Source organism: Serinus canaria, chromosome 1A (genome assembly GCF_022539315.1).
Source record: "Serinus canaria isolate serCan28SL12 chromosome 1A, serCan2020, whole genome shotgun sequence".
Taxonomy (NCBI): domain Eukaryota; kingdom Metazoa; phylum Chordata; class Aves; order Passeriformes; family Fringillidae; genus Serinus; species Serinus canaria.
In genome coordinates, this window is record NC_066314.1 from 52,435,804 (window position 1) to 52,453,165 (window position 17,362).

Below are 17,362 nucleotides of genomic sequence, written 5' to 3' on the forward strand. Positions count from 1 at the left end.
TTCTATAACTAATAAAGTCAGTTATACCCCATGTACACCAACTTGTTACTACTTGCCAGTCTGGAAAGCCTCGTACTTTGCTAATTTCACTCACAGACTCTCTAAGAGCTCTGACTATCTGGGAAAGAAGAACTTCACAATAACCACATTATTTAGGTCAAGAGCAAGAGATTAAAGAAAAAGGATGGAATGCCACTGATAATATTCAATGGATTTCATAGTTAGTCCAGGGCCTTTCAGCCTTCTTCAGAGAGGAGCACTAAAGAGCAAATTATATGTAAGGAAAAAAAATACTGACAGCTCACCAACTGATTTTCATTGAAAATCCTAAGAAAAATTAATAAAGAAGTTAAGCTGCTGAAATACAGTTTCAGCAATTAGCTTAATGTCAGAGAATTCTAATTAGGTGCCTTGAGATTGCTATTTAGCGTTTAAGCCTTTAGAGTGCCAAATTCTCCCTTTCACACAAACTGGTTGCAAAATTAAAGACATTAGGCAGTCTTAATTATATTATCAGAACAGCTGGGATTAGGCAATCTCTGAAGTCAAGGCAGTATTCTTTTGTCACAGGGTAGAAATCCCTTGCTTTCCAGGGTGCCGGATTTTGGTGCTGTTCCATATCTCACACATACAAAGCAAGCTGCATTAGAAACAAAAAAAAAAAAAAAAAAAAAAAGAGGACAAAGAACAGAGTAATGCTTAGCAAATAATGAACACATTAAGGGAAGAGAAAAGGTAGGTGAAAAGATTAAGCCTGAAATCGGTAGGCTTTGCTAACACCTCAGCTGGCACCTGGCCTACCAAGCCTCTAGTGGCAGACAGACTAAGAGAAAGCTCTGTAAACCAGCTTGGCTAGTGGATACAACTCTGTTATCTAAAGCTAAAGCACATTTCGTACTCTCTTGTCCCATGGGGTGTGAAATTAGCAGCTATTGTTTTCACACATTTTTATAAACACAATGCCATTTATGTCTTTACACTGTTTAGACTGCTGTGTTTTTCTCCTTGCAAGGGAACCTTTTCTTTTTTTTTTTAATTTATTCAGATTTTAAATCAACAGTATTTTTATTCCAGAAACATGCTGGCATAAAAAACAAAAAAACCAAAACACTGGCAAAACTCGACACTACTTAGACTGCAATCCAACAAAATTAGTATTTCACCAAAAAAATAGTGGAGGGAAATTAAACCACTCAGCTTGAAATGAGCATTTAAAATACCACAAGAGAGAAAGAACTACTCTTAATCAAGTGTTAACATCATCCTCACAACCCCCAACAGGTCTTCTTGATATAGAGAAAAATATTCATTGGCTTTGTTGTGACGATCCTCTACACTTAAAACCTTTTCCCACATAATTTAAAATAACTTTGGTTGTTAACATCTGTGTGAGCAGGGCCTTTTATTTATAGCTTGTAGAAAATTCTGTGCATGCTCTACTTTCTGCTTCTGGAAGTATTAGGAAAAAACAAACTACTTCTTTGATCCAGTTAAATAAGAACAATCTGATGACAAAGCAACAACTAATTTACTGATTACAATCATACTGAACTACAGCAGTTACAGCAGAAACATAAGAAATGCATCACAGCTTAAAATATTGATTCTACTGATATGTTGCACTAATGTCCATTTACTACTCCTTACACTTTAGAAACATATTCTGCCTCAGCACTGGTGCAAAAATTTGATGAACAGTAAAGACATTAATTTCAAAAAAACCTTTTAGGATAAGAAAATTCTAAGTTTTTTTCATTGCATTTGTGCTTTGAATGTGTTCAAGAGTGCCATTTTAGTTTCTTCAGAAAACTAGGAAGCAAAGCATATGGTTTTTACTCTAAAATAATTGCTCTATGTGTGTTCACACATGGGTATAGAGGGCAGGGCAGGTTGGAAAAGAGGAATAGGAGACAATATGCAAGCACACATCTTAAAAAGGGTAATAAAATGAGAATTTCCACTGGATAGGAACAAAAAGGAACAAATATTGTTATGTGTGCTCAAACAGAAATCCCAATACAAACGCCGTGAGCAGCAGATATGCAGTTTCTGCAATCCAGTGCAATCAGAAATTTAGAATTCAGAAATTCTGAATTTCTGATGCATGATCAATAACCACAGGTGATCCCAACTACTGAAACTCCAACTTGCGTTAGTAATTAGCACAGCAAAGAAGCCCAATCCTAATATAAACTGTTTAACCAAATAAGCGCACGTGGCAAGGAAAAATCCATGCCACATTAGCTAAGCAGTTCCTTTACCTAACAGGCAAATTCTTCCAGCATCAGGAGAATGCAGTTTGGCCAAGAGCTGTGAACTGCCACCCTCTGCAAAACAACAATGCCAGACACCTCAAACCGTTCCCTCCTTTGCAGCCCTTGGATACTGCTTCTGCCTCCAGGGCCAAAATTCTGCAAACAGAGAACTCCACAAAATCCACTTTCATTAGCTGCACAAGTTAACTCTGAATATTTCGTTAATTCATGCCACCCTAGAGGCCAGAGAGGCAGCTGACAAAAAACGAGCAATCTTATGGGCACTAAATTACAGGAGGCTTGAGTGACTGCTCTGTTAGCTGGTACAGAAGCTGGGTTCTCCACAGTGGGACAGCCTGGACATGGCATGCAGGCACCTCCTTTGTCCCAGTTTATTCCCTTACCCAGCTGCTTAGAGGAGAACACTGGGGAATGGCTCTTACTGCTGCCTTCTTGACACCAGCAGTGTTATGCCACAACTAGGACTGATGGTCTATTTGCACTGCTCTGTCCTTTCATCTGGTATAAAGAGGCAATACAAAAGTGAAGATACAATGTATTAGTCTCAATCATGAAAGCAGATATATCAGTAAACATAGAAAAGCCAACAAAAATAAAATGAGAGGGAAAACACTTCAGTTGAGAAGACAGGGATACTCTTTATTCCTTATTCTGAGTCTTTTAAGAGGAGACAGTAACAAAATCCTGAAACACTTGGCTCTGAAGTAAAAACTCACCTGCCCTGCCAGCTCCAATCGTTTATTTCCATAATAGTCTCTGTCATCTACTTTATTTTCTCCTTGAGCCAAAATTACTCTGCGTACCATCACTGCTGTGTATATGCACTTGGCACGGAAATTGAATTCCTTCACCTGTAAAAAAAAAAAAAAAAAAAAACCAAACCTAAACAAAACAAAAACATATCAATGCTTCAGGATCACTCCTTTAGTTCTTATTCAGACAAAATGCATCCATTTAAATCAGTCGTAATCCAGGCTGAGTTACAAAAGGGATTTCAGCACTTTACTTACTTTAAAAATGCAAAATATAAACATTAGTGCCTTTGAAACAGATAGCAAATGAAAGTAAATCAGAATAAAGATATAGGTCATGAAAGTCCTGAAATCACACCTGATACTGTCTGGCTATGTAGAAAAAAGTGCATAGTTTGATTAGTTCAATGATACAGCATTTCACAAAGATTTCTTTTGACTCAATCCAAGTCTCCCCCTTTATTTTGAGGATGATTTACTTTATCTCAGCTACAAAGCCATCAAAGCCGTTTTTCCCTGCCAACAAAGCTTGCACCATAAATAACCATACAGGCTTACTCCTGTTTAAAAAACTCCCAGAACGTTACATACAAGCACATGCGTCAGAATGGTTGATGCCAGCAGTTCTCGGGCTTCTTCCATCTTTGTTTTCTTTGGGCCTCCCCACATCCTTTGCCTTCGTACTTTGTTTCCAATGTATTTCAATGCCTGTGAAGGGAGGAATTAACCTGAGTTAATACCGGAATTGTAACCTATACAAAGACACACACACACACACACACGCGCGCACACACACACACACACACACACGTGAAATTATGTGTGTATTCCTCAACCAGTGCAATCTCACCACCAGTGGATGATACAAACATCAACATCAACTGCAAAATAACAAAGATGTAAGTGATACTAACTTACAAATGAAATTTCCCTAACAAAAGAATTCCCGAAAAATGACACAATTAACTGTGCATGCAATGTGTTTGTCACAGGTTCGTAACATTTGGAATGGAAAGTGTTGGAAATTCATGATTACTATGATACTAAAAGAAAGGATATGGCAGAGACATAGGAAAAAGGATTCTATACATTCCAAAGATATCCAGTTTATTTAGTTAGACTTTTCACCTTCAGTTCTTTTGCATACTTGCTAAATTTCATTCAGATATTAAACCATTAAAATTCACTGTTTAATATCCCCAAAAGCTACTGCGTGGCATCCACATCTGTATCCAGGAATGCCTTGAAGTGGATTCTTACTCTCCTACCAGCTGTCAATCAATCTGCAGAATTCCTAGTTAGATGAGTCAAGAAGCAATCCAAGCCCACACAGGAAGTTTCTGCCTCGAAGTCATGAAGCTGTGTGAAAGAGTCACCCTCTCCACTAAACGACAGATTATCCTTTCCATCAGTTAGCTCTGTGAAAGAGTGTATCTCTCTATTAACTTCATTTGACATTTCTTGCACAGAATAACTTCTGTATTTGTCTGTTTTTCTAACTTTCTAAATACTTCACATTCCTCTGTGTTGCTCCAGCTTACTTACTCATCTGACACTGAATTAGGAGCTCTTCAAGCTAACTGGAACCCTCAAAAGCCCCCAAAGATAAAAACCAGAAAGATGTTCACTTTAAAACACTAAATATCACACATGGAATGATATGACAAAGTTTACAATGAAACAGCAGAAAAAACATTAATCTCCAAAAGCTTCTTCTAGCAGATTAATATATATACCCATTTGCTCCCAGTAAAATGGCCCATGTTCTGGCTAACTAAATAAGGTGCATGAGCTAAGAGAATTCTGCTGAGTCTTTAGCAGGACAGGGGGTAGTTGCTACGTAGGCTTCATACAGGAGACTAAAACAGAAGAACATCTACTCATGATTAAATGGTCATAGCCACATCAACAGGGCTTCAGCAAAATGGGGCATGCAATTCCCTTTTAAAAAAAGTCTTCAACAAACCCCTCTAATTTTATGGACATTGCTACTTTTTATATACAGGGTTATGCCATTAAAACACAACCTTGGGCTTCTGAAAACAAAGCATTGCTTGACTTTGATTTTTTTCTTCTCCAGTTAGGTTATGAAAGCCAAGTTTCACATTTGGCAAGTCCTGATCCTTTAAAAAGCCTCAGCTTGTAATAAACCTCCAAAACAAATCTTAAAAAAAGTCTATGTCCATTGCTGACAACAGTAGTGGTCAATACCCCTGTCTTGATTTTTATGGTCTCTGGCCATGTGAAAAGACACACCTGCATCTGTGTAAAAATCTGAGCTTTTTGGCATTCTTCCAGACTAGGAGCAAATGCAGCCATCACATGTTCCTCTGTGCCAATCATCTGTACAATCTCCTGGTCACTCTCAACACCCATGGCCTAGGAAAAGAAGAAAAGACAGAAATAACACAGGCTTTATGTTAACTCACTGACATTTGCTTATGCTAATTTGGTATTGTTTGTCTGCATTACTACTAAGCAAGAGCTAGTTCTTCTCTATGAAACTGTGCCATCTGGCACTGGCAGCACATATTCCAGCTATGGAAGAACGTTAAATGGAAATCTTGATAAGCAGCAGGAACACACACACTTTTTGGAAAGCCTCTTTGGGGTTTTCTTTCTTTTCTTCACTGGCAGAAGTTAAATTCTGTTGGTTTTTTCTTAAGGAAAAAAAAACCTCAGCAAAACCAAACCAAAGTGTTTAACAATGAAAGCCAAGTCAGAAGCTACAACAAAGGAAGGTGAAATTTCTTAAAGGAGAACTCACAGTCTCTTACCACAAGCAATTTTGCAAACTCTGTTGACTGTTCATCATATTTGAGAAATGGTTACACTTTAACCCCTTTGCAGCTCTCTGCATTTAAAAGATGACTTCACTACACAATTCCACTTGAAAGACATTCTGTTATTTCACTGATCCATGCACACCTTGTTAGATTTTATACCATGGAAAAAGCTTAATAAACTAAGAAAGCGCTTAACTGGTTTAGAAAAACCTCTCTATCAGTAAGTGTTTCAAGGTGGCAGCCAGCAGTGAAGGACTCTGTGGGTTCCAGATGGTGCTAAAGCTCCCCCCCCTTCACACATTTGCCTGGAGCTCAGCCATATCAAGAAATGGAATAATCTCACTAAACCTCTTCTGGCTGAGTTATGTTTCTCAGAACTTTGTGAGGAAGTTACGTTCACATTCACATTATTCTCCAAAGTGCCTGCCACAAAGACCATTGTAAATAATGGCCTATGCAGACTCTAGTATTCTGGTTCTCATTAGAAACTGGCAGTACCCCAAAAACTCACATTTTCCTCAAAAATGCAGAAATACCTTCCCTTCTTATTGCCTTCACGGAGTGTCACTTTGCTTAACACCTAGCTAATGCTGTTCCCTTGCAAAACTGTTGCTCTGATTCAGCTTCTTTTTTTCTTTAATTTCCTTCTTTTTCAACAAAGAAGTGGCTGAAGTTCCTTTAAATTCAAACATTGTCTTTTCACATTGTGGTTTATTAGAAATTAAAAGTGCTGCAGAAGTATCACACACCCAGAACAGTGTGAGGACTCTCCTCTTTTAATGCAAAGCCCAGATCACAATTCCAGGATCTCAGACAGACCTGAGTGCCAACTCAAGATACAGTTACTTCACCAGGTATGAGTGTTTCATCTTAGTTTGATCCCATTAGTAGTTACCCCTCTGAACTCAAGGCTCTTTTCAGAACCAGAGTTTGGCTGTGTGATATTATAGTGGTTGAGATCTTTGTTTTTCAAATATTATTACACTTCCTCACCCTTTTAAGGTGAGGAAGTGTAATAATAATAAGGTCACACAAGGTCACACAATAGTTAAAAAATCTCAGCAGAGAAGTTAACAAAATTCCCTCCAGACCTGAAAGCCAGACTCAAAAGATAAGTCTATAAAAGCATGAAAGTTTCACAACAGTAAGGTTCCATGTGTCTAGAATTTAACAGCTGACCAGCGAACTAGTTTAGGAACAACAACTAGATTAAAACAATTATTGCACTTAGTCTAGAAGTTTTAAGAACAACAAAATTTCTGTGCCATTCTAGGCACATATAATATAAATATATTTAACTAAAGCACATAAACTGCAAGCTGGTATCACTCTATTTCTGTCCATCAGGTTAATTCTAGGATGGCAACCAAATCTTAAGTCTCACATAAACAACATGTGTTGTTTAATATGTGCAAACTGAACAAAATTAATTTATGAGTATTGACTAAAATTCAGGAAAATGACCAAAAAAGATGTGCTAATACAACAGCCTAAAAGTAAACCTATTTATTCTCCTTTATACTGTCAACCATCCTGAGCAGAGTTGTATACACAAAACCACCTACAACACTGAAAGGATAAGCAGCAGGCCCGTCCTGCCATCACAGATCTGTAATCTTAACACTTTAGTTTTCAGTAAATTTGGCCCTGATGTTACCCTTCCAAGAAAAACCAAACAAAGAACTAAAAAACCAAACCAATACAAGAGAAGTACTCCAGAATTAGCCTGTAACATCATTAGGACAGTAACAAAATATTCCTTGGTTGTTGCCTGTGTTACAGAAACATGGAGGACATGCAATATAGGAATGGGCCCTACACTTAAAACACTTGCAGTCCTAGGACAAAGCTGAGGGAAAGGGAATTAACATAGAAGCAAAGCAGTAGACAAGATGCCTTGTTTCTTTTTGATTGGAAGACAATGTCACAAAGGGATAATTTTACAGGGGAGGGGGGAATGAGACACTGTAAAAGCATAATTTCTTAGTGGCAGTGAAAGGATGAGGAAGGAGACAGGAGCAGGCTGCTGAAGACCACAGCTGAAGGCTAGCAGTCAATGTACATAAAACAGACAAGGTAAAGCAAGCACTCAGAATATTCAGATTCATCCTGAGTTCAAGTGGGAGAGTGATCCAAGTGGGCTCAACTCCCTCCTAGGACTGAGGAGCTTCCCTCGGCCCAAATGTGTGTGTGTACATCTTTGTGTGTGCATACACACAGGTACAGATGAGAGTATGAGCCCAGCTCTTCCTCCCCCAGCTCATGTCTTAATGATGATGTCTAGGTGTTTCCATGGTACTTCCCTAGAATGTAGCTCTGCACTCCGTCAGGCTAAATTACAGCACAGAGACAGGCAGATGACTGGATTAAAAAGATGTCAGGGAAGTTCAAGGTTGACATCACAGACAGAACTGGTCTGGAGCTTTCATAATTCAAAAGATACAAGCTATGAAACAACAGGCATGGGAACCCATAATCCTGCAGATCCAGACAGACCACCACCCAGGTGTTCCTCTACAGCTGCACCGTAACAGCTCCAACGCTAAAGCAGGTTCGTAAAAATGAAACTCAACTTCCCGTTCAAATCTTTTGCTGCAGGTCCTAGAGCAGTTTCTTACAGCTCCCACATAAAATAAAAATACTTCATCTAGTCATTCAGGTAATTAAATTCAAGTTTTAAGTCCCTGTAGGTTATTTATAATCCTCTTCCTTCCCTAAACAGTTTGGATGCAGCATGCAACCTTCACTTACTTCAGCTCCCAGGGCTCACTCAAACCTACCAAATCCAAATCACAAACTCAAAAGAAAAACAGCCCTTACCTTTAAGCAGCTCTAACTCCCTCCCATGTAGGGAGCTTCCTGCAAAAGCAGCAGCACCATCTTACCTCCAACTCCAATGATTTTCAGGATAGAAACACCTTTACATACCACACAAATATTCCACACCTCCTCCAATGCTCACTGCTACCTGAAACTGTCCAAGCCCCCCAGGTAAAGCATGTGTACCTCCTAGCCCGACATATTCAAAAGAGCACTGTGCACAGTTCAAACAGCCTGATGAGATGGGCACAAATGACAAAGCTAAAACAAAGATCTGTCAGGGTTGCAAAGCAGCTCAAGACACCCTAAATACCTCTGTGGTCACATATGTATATTAACTAAAGAAGAAGTATCACAAAGTAAGCAGAAAGCAAATTAGCTGTGTTTGTTTCCCATTACAAGGCAGTTAACAGCCCTTTAAAAACTGCAACAGACACATGCTTCAGGGGCAAAATTGTCTGCTTTATGTCACTTCTTCAAAAGTAAAGTTGCATTTCCATACATAGGCACTGCACAAATGCTTCTGTTACATATAAAAAGAAAGGTTAGGGAAAACTGTTTAAGCTAGTACAGCGACAAAGCTCTAACTCCCCCACATCTAAAGAGCAGATAGCCCAAGTCTGATCTAGAACAGTGCCAGGCACACGCCTTTTGTAGCCTATCAAATTTCAGTTAGTTGTGGTCAATGTGCTAAATTTCACAAAACCACAACTTACACATGTTTGGCACAACTGGCAGTAAAACGTCTGAGCATGCCCATTCCCAAGATCCCTACAGGTCTGGATGGCAGGAAAAAAAAAGCAACAGGACAAGGTAATTCTGGCTTGCAGTTATGGAGGAGGATGAATTGAATGCAGATGCCTCCTCTAGGGTGACCCCACTGTCCTAAGGAGACATGGTGATGCTTGTATCTCCATTCGTGTGTTCTGTTTATGCTATGTTCTGTGCCTTCAAGACTGGCTCTGAAGAGTGAATGTTTTGTTTTGGTTTTCAGCCGCTCCCCCAGGGCTGGCAGGACACAGAGACGGGGCAGTACATAGTGCTGCTTTTGCTTTTTGCCTGGCTTTTCACTTTGCTCTTGCTCCTGCTTTGCTCTTGCTTTTTGCTTCTGCTCATTAGTTAGTTTAGCTAAGCAGTCCGAATTTTCTCCTGGACTGTTTTTTGTTTCCCTTTTTTGGAACTACTTGAACCTGCTCCCGACTGGAACCTGGGAAACACCAAGAGTTTGCACCTTGTGGCCTGCACAAGCTACCCCAAGCACTAGAGGGACTAATAACAGAGCAACCACCCCCAAGAGAGACTTTTTGATTTGTCATATTTTTTCAGAGTGAAAGAGTGTTGTCATCTGGTATTGTTCATTTTTTGTGCTGGGGGTTGCTGTGCCTGTTAAATAAACAGGCTCTTTCTGGTTCTCTCCAAGGACTCTTTCCCAAACAGGTTGGGGGGAGGGGCCATGTGGGTTTGCTTTCTGAAGGGGCCCCCTTTTGGAGGTTTTCTGCCAAATTTGCCCTAAACTAGGACACCACATAATCCAGTCCCTATCTATCCAGATCAAGGGACCTTTCCACAGCTCCCCACAGCCCAGGTGCCCGGGCTTCATTCCTCACCAAAAGCAAGATTGAGAACACTGTGTTCAGGTCTTCCCCTAGCATGCAGCTCTGTCCATGACTTTATAACTGAAACACAAGGACAACCTTAGATTCTAGTCTAGGGAGCTCTAAGAATTCTAGGCCTCAGCTCTGTCAGTTGGTGGTGTTTGCAATGTTTTTTATTTCCCAGTCCTTGCTTTCAACAAAGATGTCTAGAGGATATACTAGTACACCTCTACCTTACAGATGCAGAAGCTTTAAATACACATTGGATTATAGATCTGCAATACTTGCTTTCTCTTCTATAATGATCCAATGATTTTCTGCACCTGATCTACTTTTCATGTCACATGCAGAACATCAGGTCAATTAAAGCTAAAGGGACTAGAAAGACAATTCAAAATTGCTCACTGTCTCTCAGGTAGTCCCTGACAAACTGTCCCCTCTAGCTGGCCAATGCACTGAATGGCAACCAATTACTATTTGTTTTCTCAGTCAAAACACAGAGGTCTGTGGAACTTGGCTGGATGCTGGTTTGGAAGGAAATGCAGAGGAACAGATTTTTGCCATTGCTTTCTCATTTTAGTTTTTAATTAGAAATTAAACATGTAGCTGTTTTAGTACAAGTTAAGGATTCAAAGACAGTCATAACTTCAGACCTTAGATTGTCTATATATCTTAATTTTGTCCCTCACAGATGTGGATCTCTACATCACAAGAAGCAGAACAGCTACTAGTAACAAGGAAGACACATGCTTCATGCCCAAGGTTTGGGTGTTGGCATAAAGGAATCCTCCTTGCTTTTCCAACAAATATCCAGTGTATAACACTGCCATGTGAGAGAGCTGAAGTTAGACAGGCATCCCTAAGTTTGGGATTCTCTAGGCTGAGGACTATTGCATATGTTATCTTGCTTCTAGTAGTTAAACAGAATGAAGCAATAGCACATTACAGCAATGGCCAAGAAAGGAAAATTGGGAGACTGGTGACTGCTTCCATTTCCAGCCAAAGAAGTAGACAGAAGATCCCCGAATTTCATGTCATTAAAGGAAGAGTAAAAAAGATGACCACTCATGAGAACTACTGGAATGGAACATTCAGAATAGTTAATGTGGTTGTAGCTAATTTGATACTGTATTAAATCAATATAAATAACTGAAAAGCACTACAGCCAAGAGCTTATAACAACTGTAACCCCTTATTAAATTAATAAATGAAAAATTAAGGAATATTATCTAAAATATAAAGGATACTTATGAAGAAGGGGATAATCACAGCATGCATTGTCAGAAGGTAATAAAAAAGTCAGTACAGTTTTTCTTAGATAAACAAGCCAACAACCATCTCCTCAGACAACAACCCAAAGCAGTTACTCTACGTGAGCAGATATTTATCTGTACCAGCAAGGGTGACAAAATGTAATAGAAGTCTATAAGATAAGGTGGAATCCAGCAGTTTGGTATTGGAGTAAATTGATTAAGAGCCACATTAACAATTTCCTGCAACACAAGAGCTGTGAGCTTAATTCTGGTACTTTTATGTATATTTCTGTCCACAAATACCTTCTCAAACTACTTTAATCCCGGTCACTAAAAACAGATGATCTCCTCTCTTATTTGAAGAGATTTGCTTAATCAGAGCTAACAGCCATTTGCTTCTCAAGTCTAAACCCAATGAGTAAACTATTTGCTGGTATGAAGGCACACCAAGCACTGTGGTAATTCAGACAAACTTGTAAATAACAACTGCACTGCAGGCATGACCAGCTCGGATGCTGTGACCTCATGCTGCCCCCTCCTGGCACATCATTTCCCGTGACCACCTCTCTGAACCTACTGGGCTGTAACCCACTACAGAGAACACAAAAAGAGAGTTTTGCCTAGATCCCTCCAGCCAGAGGCTTTTATGTGCCTTCAAGAACGCAGCCCAATTTCCTCCTGCACACGCAATGTACCAGGCTGTAAGCCCACAGGCAGCAGCAAAGCAGGACAGGACAGGAAGGAGCTCTAGCTGTTGGCAGGACAGCTCTCAGCCTAAGGCCTGGCCATGCCCTACCATCTTCTCCAGCAGCTGGACAGACCATGTCCACCCACCACCTCTCCTGGCTGTAGTCCATGCATTTGATTCCTGAGACAGAAAACCAGAAACAACAACCCTTAACACAACTTCTGACATAGCTCATAACAAACCAGAATGCTTCGCACCTGTAGCAACAGAGGTACCTCACAAGGCAGAGTAAGAAGGTGGCAGGTATTTGTCTTGGCCCAGCAATGCTCTCCTTGCAGAAAAATACAGCACTTATTCTCCTTTTTGCTGTACAACAAAGATTACTTCCCAGTGGAAAAAAGCATGCAGTTTCTAAGCCCTGCCAAGTCCTTCTGTACATATTAATCTGAGAGCTGCTGTCAATCTTCATTCTTGAGCAGCAGCACAGCATTTTTCCCCTTTTCTTTTTTTTTTTCCCCCTCAAACAAACAGCTGTGTTACCTTAAATATGATAGCAATGGGAATATCTTCTGACAGAGTGTTGTGCCTCAGGTAAAATCTTCCTTGTTTCACAATCATATTTGTTCTGCTCTTCTTCTCATGAGTGGAACTGAAGTTAAAAAAAAAATAATACTATGTTTAACAGAGTGTTTGCACTGACTCCTAGAATCTTTTGTATAGAACTTAGCAAGCTTGAACAATCTTTCAGCTGAATTAATCCCACTTTTTCCTCTTTTAAACATTACATCAAACCAGCCAGGGAATAGCCTGAAACTTCAAGGGTATTATCACCTGAGCTGGGGACACTTAGGAATGTTTGACTTAAGCAAGTAGAAGTCTGTACTTTTCAAAATAATCTTTACATGCTTTGCTAATCAGTTTTGATATAACCAGCAAGGTCAAACTGAATAAGTATTGCAGCAACACTGGTAAGGACGTAACAGCAACTGGTGGCCCATTAATCTCATCCAGACTTACTGAGAGACAGCAGAGTATCTAGGAGAGATGGGAGGCCTCTGGAGTAGAAAACACAGATCTCACACTGAACAGTGACAAGTACCATAGAAAAGACCACAATGCAGCTTAAAAAATAGAAAATAACGAACCAAAGGCCGAACAAAATAGAAACAAAACTTGATCAAGGAGGAAAGGTCAAATTTAGACTACTTTGCCACTTTCAGTAATTTGTGTTGTACAAAAATATTTGTTTCCTCCTCAGCTGCCCCGCCTTTAGAAGTTTTTATGCCAAGTTTATGTACAGAGGCAGACAAAAGGTTACATCCAATTTCCACTGCAGTAACTTCATGTTACTTGCTGCAAACTTGGACCAAACACCATCAATTACAAAGTGACTTTGTTACAGTAAAAATTAGAACTTGCTTTTCCTAATCTGAGATGAATCCTGAAACACATGAGCAACTCTCACTGATTTCTGTAAGAATACTATACTGTTTAGGGATTGAAGCTGTGGCATACAAAATGACAGTAGCAAGACAGGAGCATTGAATATCTACAGCTTTTTCTGGTTCAACTATACTAGGAAGAAACCTCCACAGCTATTTCAACTACAACAATGAAGTTCCAAAGCTTTGGGTTTATCTCCTTTATGTAACAGTAGGAATTTACCATACCTGGTAACAGAAGCGCCTACTGTGCCTTTTCTATCAGCTTCAACAATGATTCTGTTTTTGGATAACTGCTCTTGAATAAGAATGACTTTCTCTACACCTTTAACAATGAAATAGCCACCTAGTCAACAGAAAAAAATATTTTGCATGTCAGTACCCTTGCACCTTACTTGCCTCCTTCAATATGCCTTTGAATATAAATTATTAGAAAGTAAACCATAAGTACACAATGGGAGAGTAAATCCTCCCGTAAAAGAGTAATGAACAAACTTGACAGAAAAAAACCAAAGAAGCTGTTTGGTTTTTAACCAAACCAACTCCTCTCTAGATATCAAATAATACTATTGTCCCAGGGTGACTGTTATCCCCATTCGTGTGTATGTAATTCATGCTGGATATTATGTTCTGTGCCTTTAAGACTAGCAGAGTGAAGGTTTTGTTTTAGGCCTCTTATCAGCCACTCGGAGGGACATCCAGATAGCACCGGTGCATGTTGCGGCTTTTCTGCTTTTTGCCCGGCTTTTTGCTTTCGCTCTTGCTTCTGCTTCGCTTGCTCTTGCTTCCCCCCCCACCCCCTTCTCATTAGTTACTTTAGCTAAACAGTCCAAATTCCTTTCTAGACTGTCCTCCCCACCCCGTTAGACCTGTTAACTGCTCCAGACTGAGATTTAGAACACAGAGAGAGAGTTTACACCTTGTGACTGCAGCAGCTGCCTCAGCGCCAGAGAGACTGATAACAGAGCAAACCCCCAAGAGAGACTTTTCTGAATTTGTCATCTTTCTCAGAGCAGTGGAAGAGTGGTGTCATCCAGTATTGGTCATTGTGTGTGCTAAGGAGTGCTGTGCTTGTCAAATAAACAAGTTCTTTCCACCTCTCTCCGAAGAATTCTTCCCAAACCGGTTAGGGGAGAGACCGTGTGAGTTTGCTTTTAGAAAAGCTCTTTTTTAGAGATTCTCTCCCAAATTTGCCCTAAACCAAGACAATTATGTAACACTTTATTCTTGCTTTAAAAAAGGCAATGACAAAGGATAGTTCCCACTCTGGAGGACATCATACTCCTCTCTTTCCTTACCTGTTTAATTTTCAATAAATGAACTCCATCCTTCTCCTCCCATAGCACTTCACTATACACAAAATTTAAAATAAAATACTCAAAATTTTGGTGTGTTGCTTTTTGGGGTTGAAACTTTGTCTGCAAATACCAACCATTCATGTTCTCAGCCAAAACCCTGACAATTTCTTTCAGTTGCAAGCAGACACTTGAGAAATTTCCACAAAGACTTAATGGTGGCAGGAAACATACCAAAGGGGTATTTCTTTGCTGAAAAACATTTAAAACTCAAAGCACAGATGGGGGAAAAAAAGAGCATGAGTGAAAATGTACCTGGATCTAATGGACACTCATTTAGTTTGGCAAATTCTGCTGGAGTTTTCCCAGTAAGTACACAATTGGAGCTACGCAGCATTATAGGCATTCTGCAAGAAAACCAGTTACAATTTTACTTCAGAAAAATATGAACAGCCAAATTCAAAACAAAAACCAGGCTGAACAAACTGGAGATACATATTTAAGGTAATCAGAACTCATGCATGCTGTAAACCTACAGGTTTTCATTTAAGCCCCCTTATTTCATTGAACATGTAATTGAAAAGAGACCTGAAACTGGACACCTGCAAGCAGAAAACACAGACTTCCTATTTAATTGTTATGCAGCTACTCAGGCATTGTGACAAGCAGAGGCACCAAGGCCAATGACAATTAGTGCAAAGACTCCTGGTTCCCAAAACAGTCTGCAGAGAAGAACAAGCCACTGGAGATCCACTGTTACCAGTTTTTATAAGATAAAGTTAGTTCATATCTCATTTCCCACACAGGAATGACACCTTCTGGCTGCAGAGAGATAGTGCCTCTAATTCACAAGCATGAAGTTACTCCAGTAGTAACTGATTTCCCCGGTGTCCTAGCAGTGAAGCCTGCAAGCAAGCATTTTGTGAAGCAACATGTCGTGGAAAGATATTCCAAGAAATTTTAAGAAATTCAATGCTTAGGGAAGCAAATAAAAGAGAAACTTAGATTTTCAGACTGCATATGAGGCAAAACTTCTTCACCATGAGGGCAGTCAAACAGTGCAAAAGCTGCACAAGGAAGTTCAACAGTCTGCATTCATGGAGGTCTTCAGGACCTGACAGGATGAAGCACTGAGCAACCTGGTTTGATCACAGAGCTGACCCACCATTTTGAGCAGGTGGCTGTACTAGAGGCTGAGAAGGAGATCATAGTTTTTCAACCTGAATTGCTCTATAAATAATAAATCATGGAATGCTCACTTTCAATTTGGCTTATTCAACAACTAACCAGAAATGATTTTGCAGTTATTATTGAAAAGCTTACTTTCATAGTCAGCTTCATTATGTACCTTTTCACTCTCAGATTTTTCATTAAAACTTTGGAAAGAGAGCACAGTTTACTTCCAAAGAGAAAGCCGTATTTCGCAAAAGCAAAAAACAGTTTACTACTATGTCTACCAAAAGACCTCCATACTCTTTAGCCTCTTCTACAAAAAAGTAGACTTTTGATCCAGCTTACAGAATTTCACTCCTTGGTGGACAGCCTTTGTAAAAAATGTGTTCCAAGTGTTTTCTAAAACACACATTGACAAAAATTATTTGTGAGCTCTACTACACAAATATTTTCAACCTCTGAGATTTTTCATTCAATTTACTTGAATAATAAACAAGATTAGGGTATTCTTCTTGTATTCAAATCTCATAAATTATTTAAAATCTTAGTTGTTTTCATATTCTTATATCTTAAAAGTAAACTGATGAACTCAAATTCTGTACTTCATCAGACTAAAAAAAGCTATCTTGTCACTGTATTTCACTGAGAAAGTGCTTCCTAGAGATAAGAAGCTTCATATGACAAGGAAAATTCATCACACAATATAAGCTTAATGCATTGGCTGTTTATATGAGAAACGGGAAGCAGCTGGCATAAGGTAAAATGGAATATTAAATGCCATTACTGAAAGCTCCAGTGAAACATCTGTCCCAGTCCAAACTGCACGTCAAGCAAGAGCATTGGCCAAAGGAAACAAGTATAATCCTAGGGACAGATAAGCAAAATTATTTCCCATGGAAATAGTAACTGGATATTAACAGTTTTTAACAGCAAAAACTTTTTTGCTTGTATGCCCTTAAAGGCAGTCTAGAAACGTAACTTAAGCAATTTTAAATGAAAGCTTAACTTGTGCAGCAGAACTAATGCTTGCTTTACTGGTTTTATCATCCATCTTCCACAGATGCTACTCTACATACTATGTATGAAAGACTGAGTAATTTGGCTACAAAGCAAACATGCTTGATTTCATTTTACAATAATGCAGCTTGAAGCTCTAGGCATGCATTTTCCTCTGTGGTTTTATATCAACAGAATCGGAGACAACATTCATCCTTATATCCATCCTTCTCTGGAAGGAGACATTATCAGAAGCTTTTGCAAAACAAGATCTTAGACCCTAAAA

The 17,362-nt window shown here is 39.4% G+C and overlaps 1 protein-coding gene across 1 annotated transcript in view; it reads right to left on the bottom strand.

The window, feature by feature from the left end:
• POLR3B (RNA polymerase III subunit B) overlaps nucleotides 1–17,362 on the bottom strand; it is a 72,615-nt gene that overhangs the window by 48,692 nt on the left and 6,561 nt on the right. The window contains exons 7-12 of the mRNA XM_009086418.4: nucleotides 15,223–15,314; nucleotides 13,841–13,958; nucleotides 12,711–12,819; nucleotides 5,285–5,407; nucleotides 3,620–3,736; nucleotides 2,993–3,127 (exon numbers count right to left, since the gene is read on the bottom strand). Of these exons, the coding sequence (XP_009084666.1) occupies nucleotides 2,993–3,127; nucleotides 3,620–3,736; nucleotides 5,285–5,407; nucleotides 12,711–12,819; nucleotides 13,841–13,958; nucleotides 15,223–15,314 (694 nt within the window). The remainder of the gene's footprint in view (nucleotides 1–2,992; nucleotides 3,128–3,619; nucleotides 3,737–5,284; nucleotides 5,408–12,710; nucleotides 12,820–13,840; nucleotides 13,959–15,222; nucleotides 15,315–17,362) is intronic.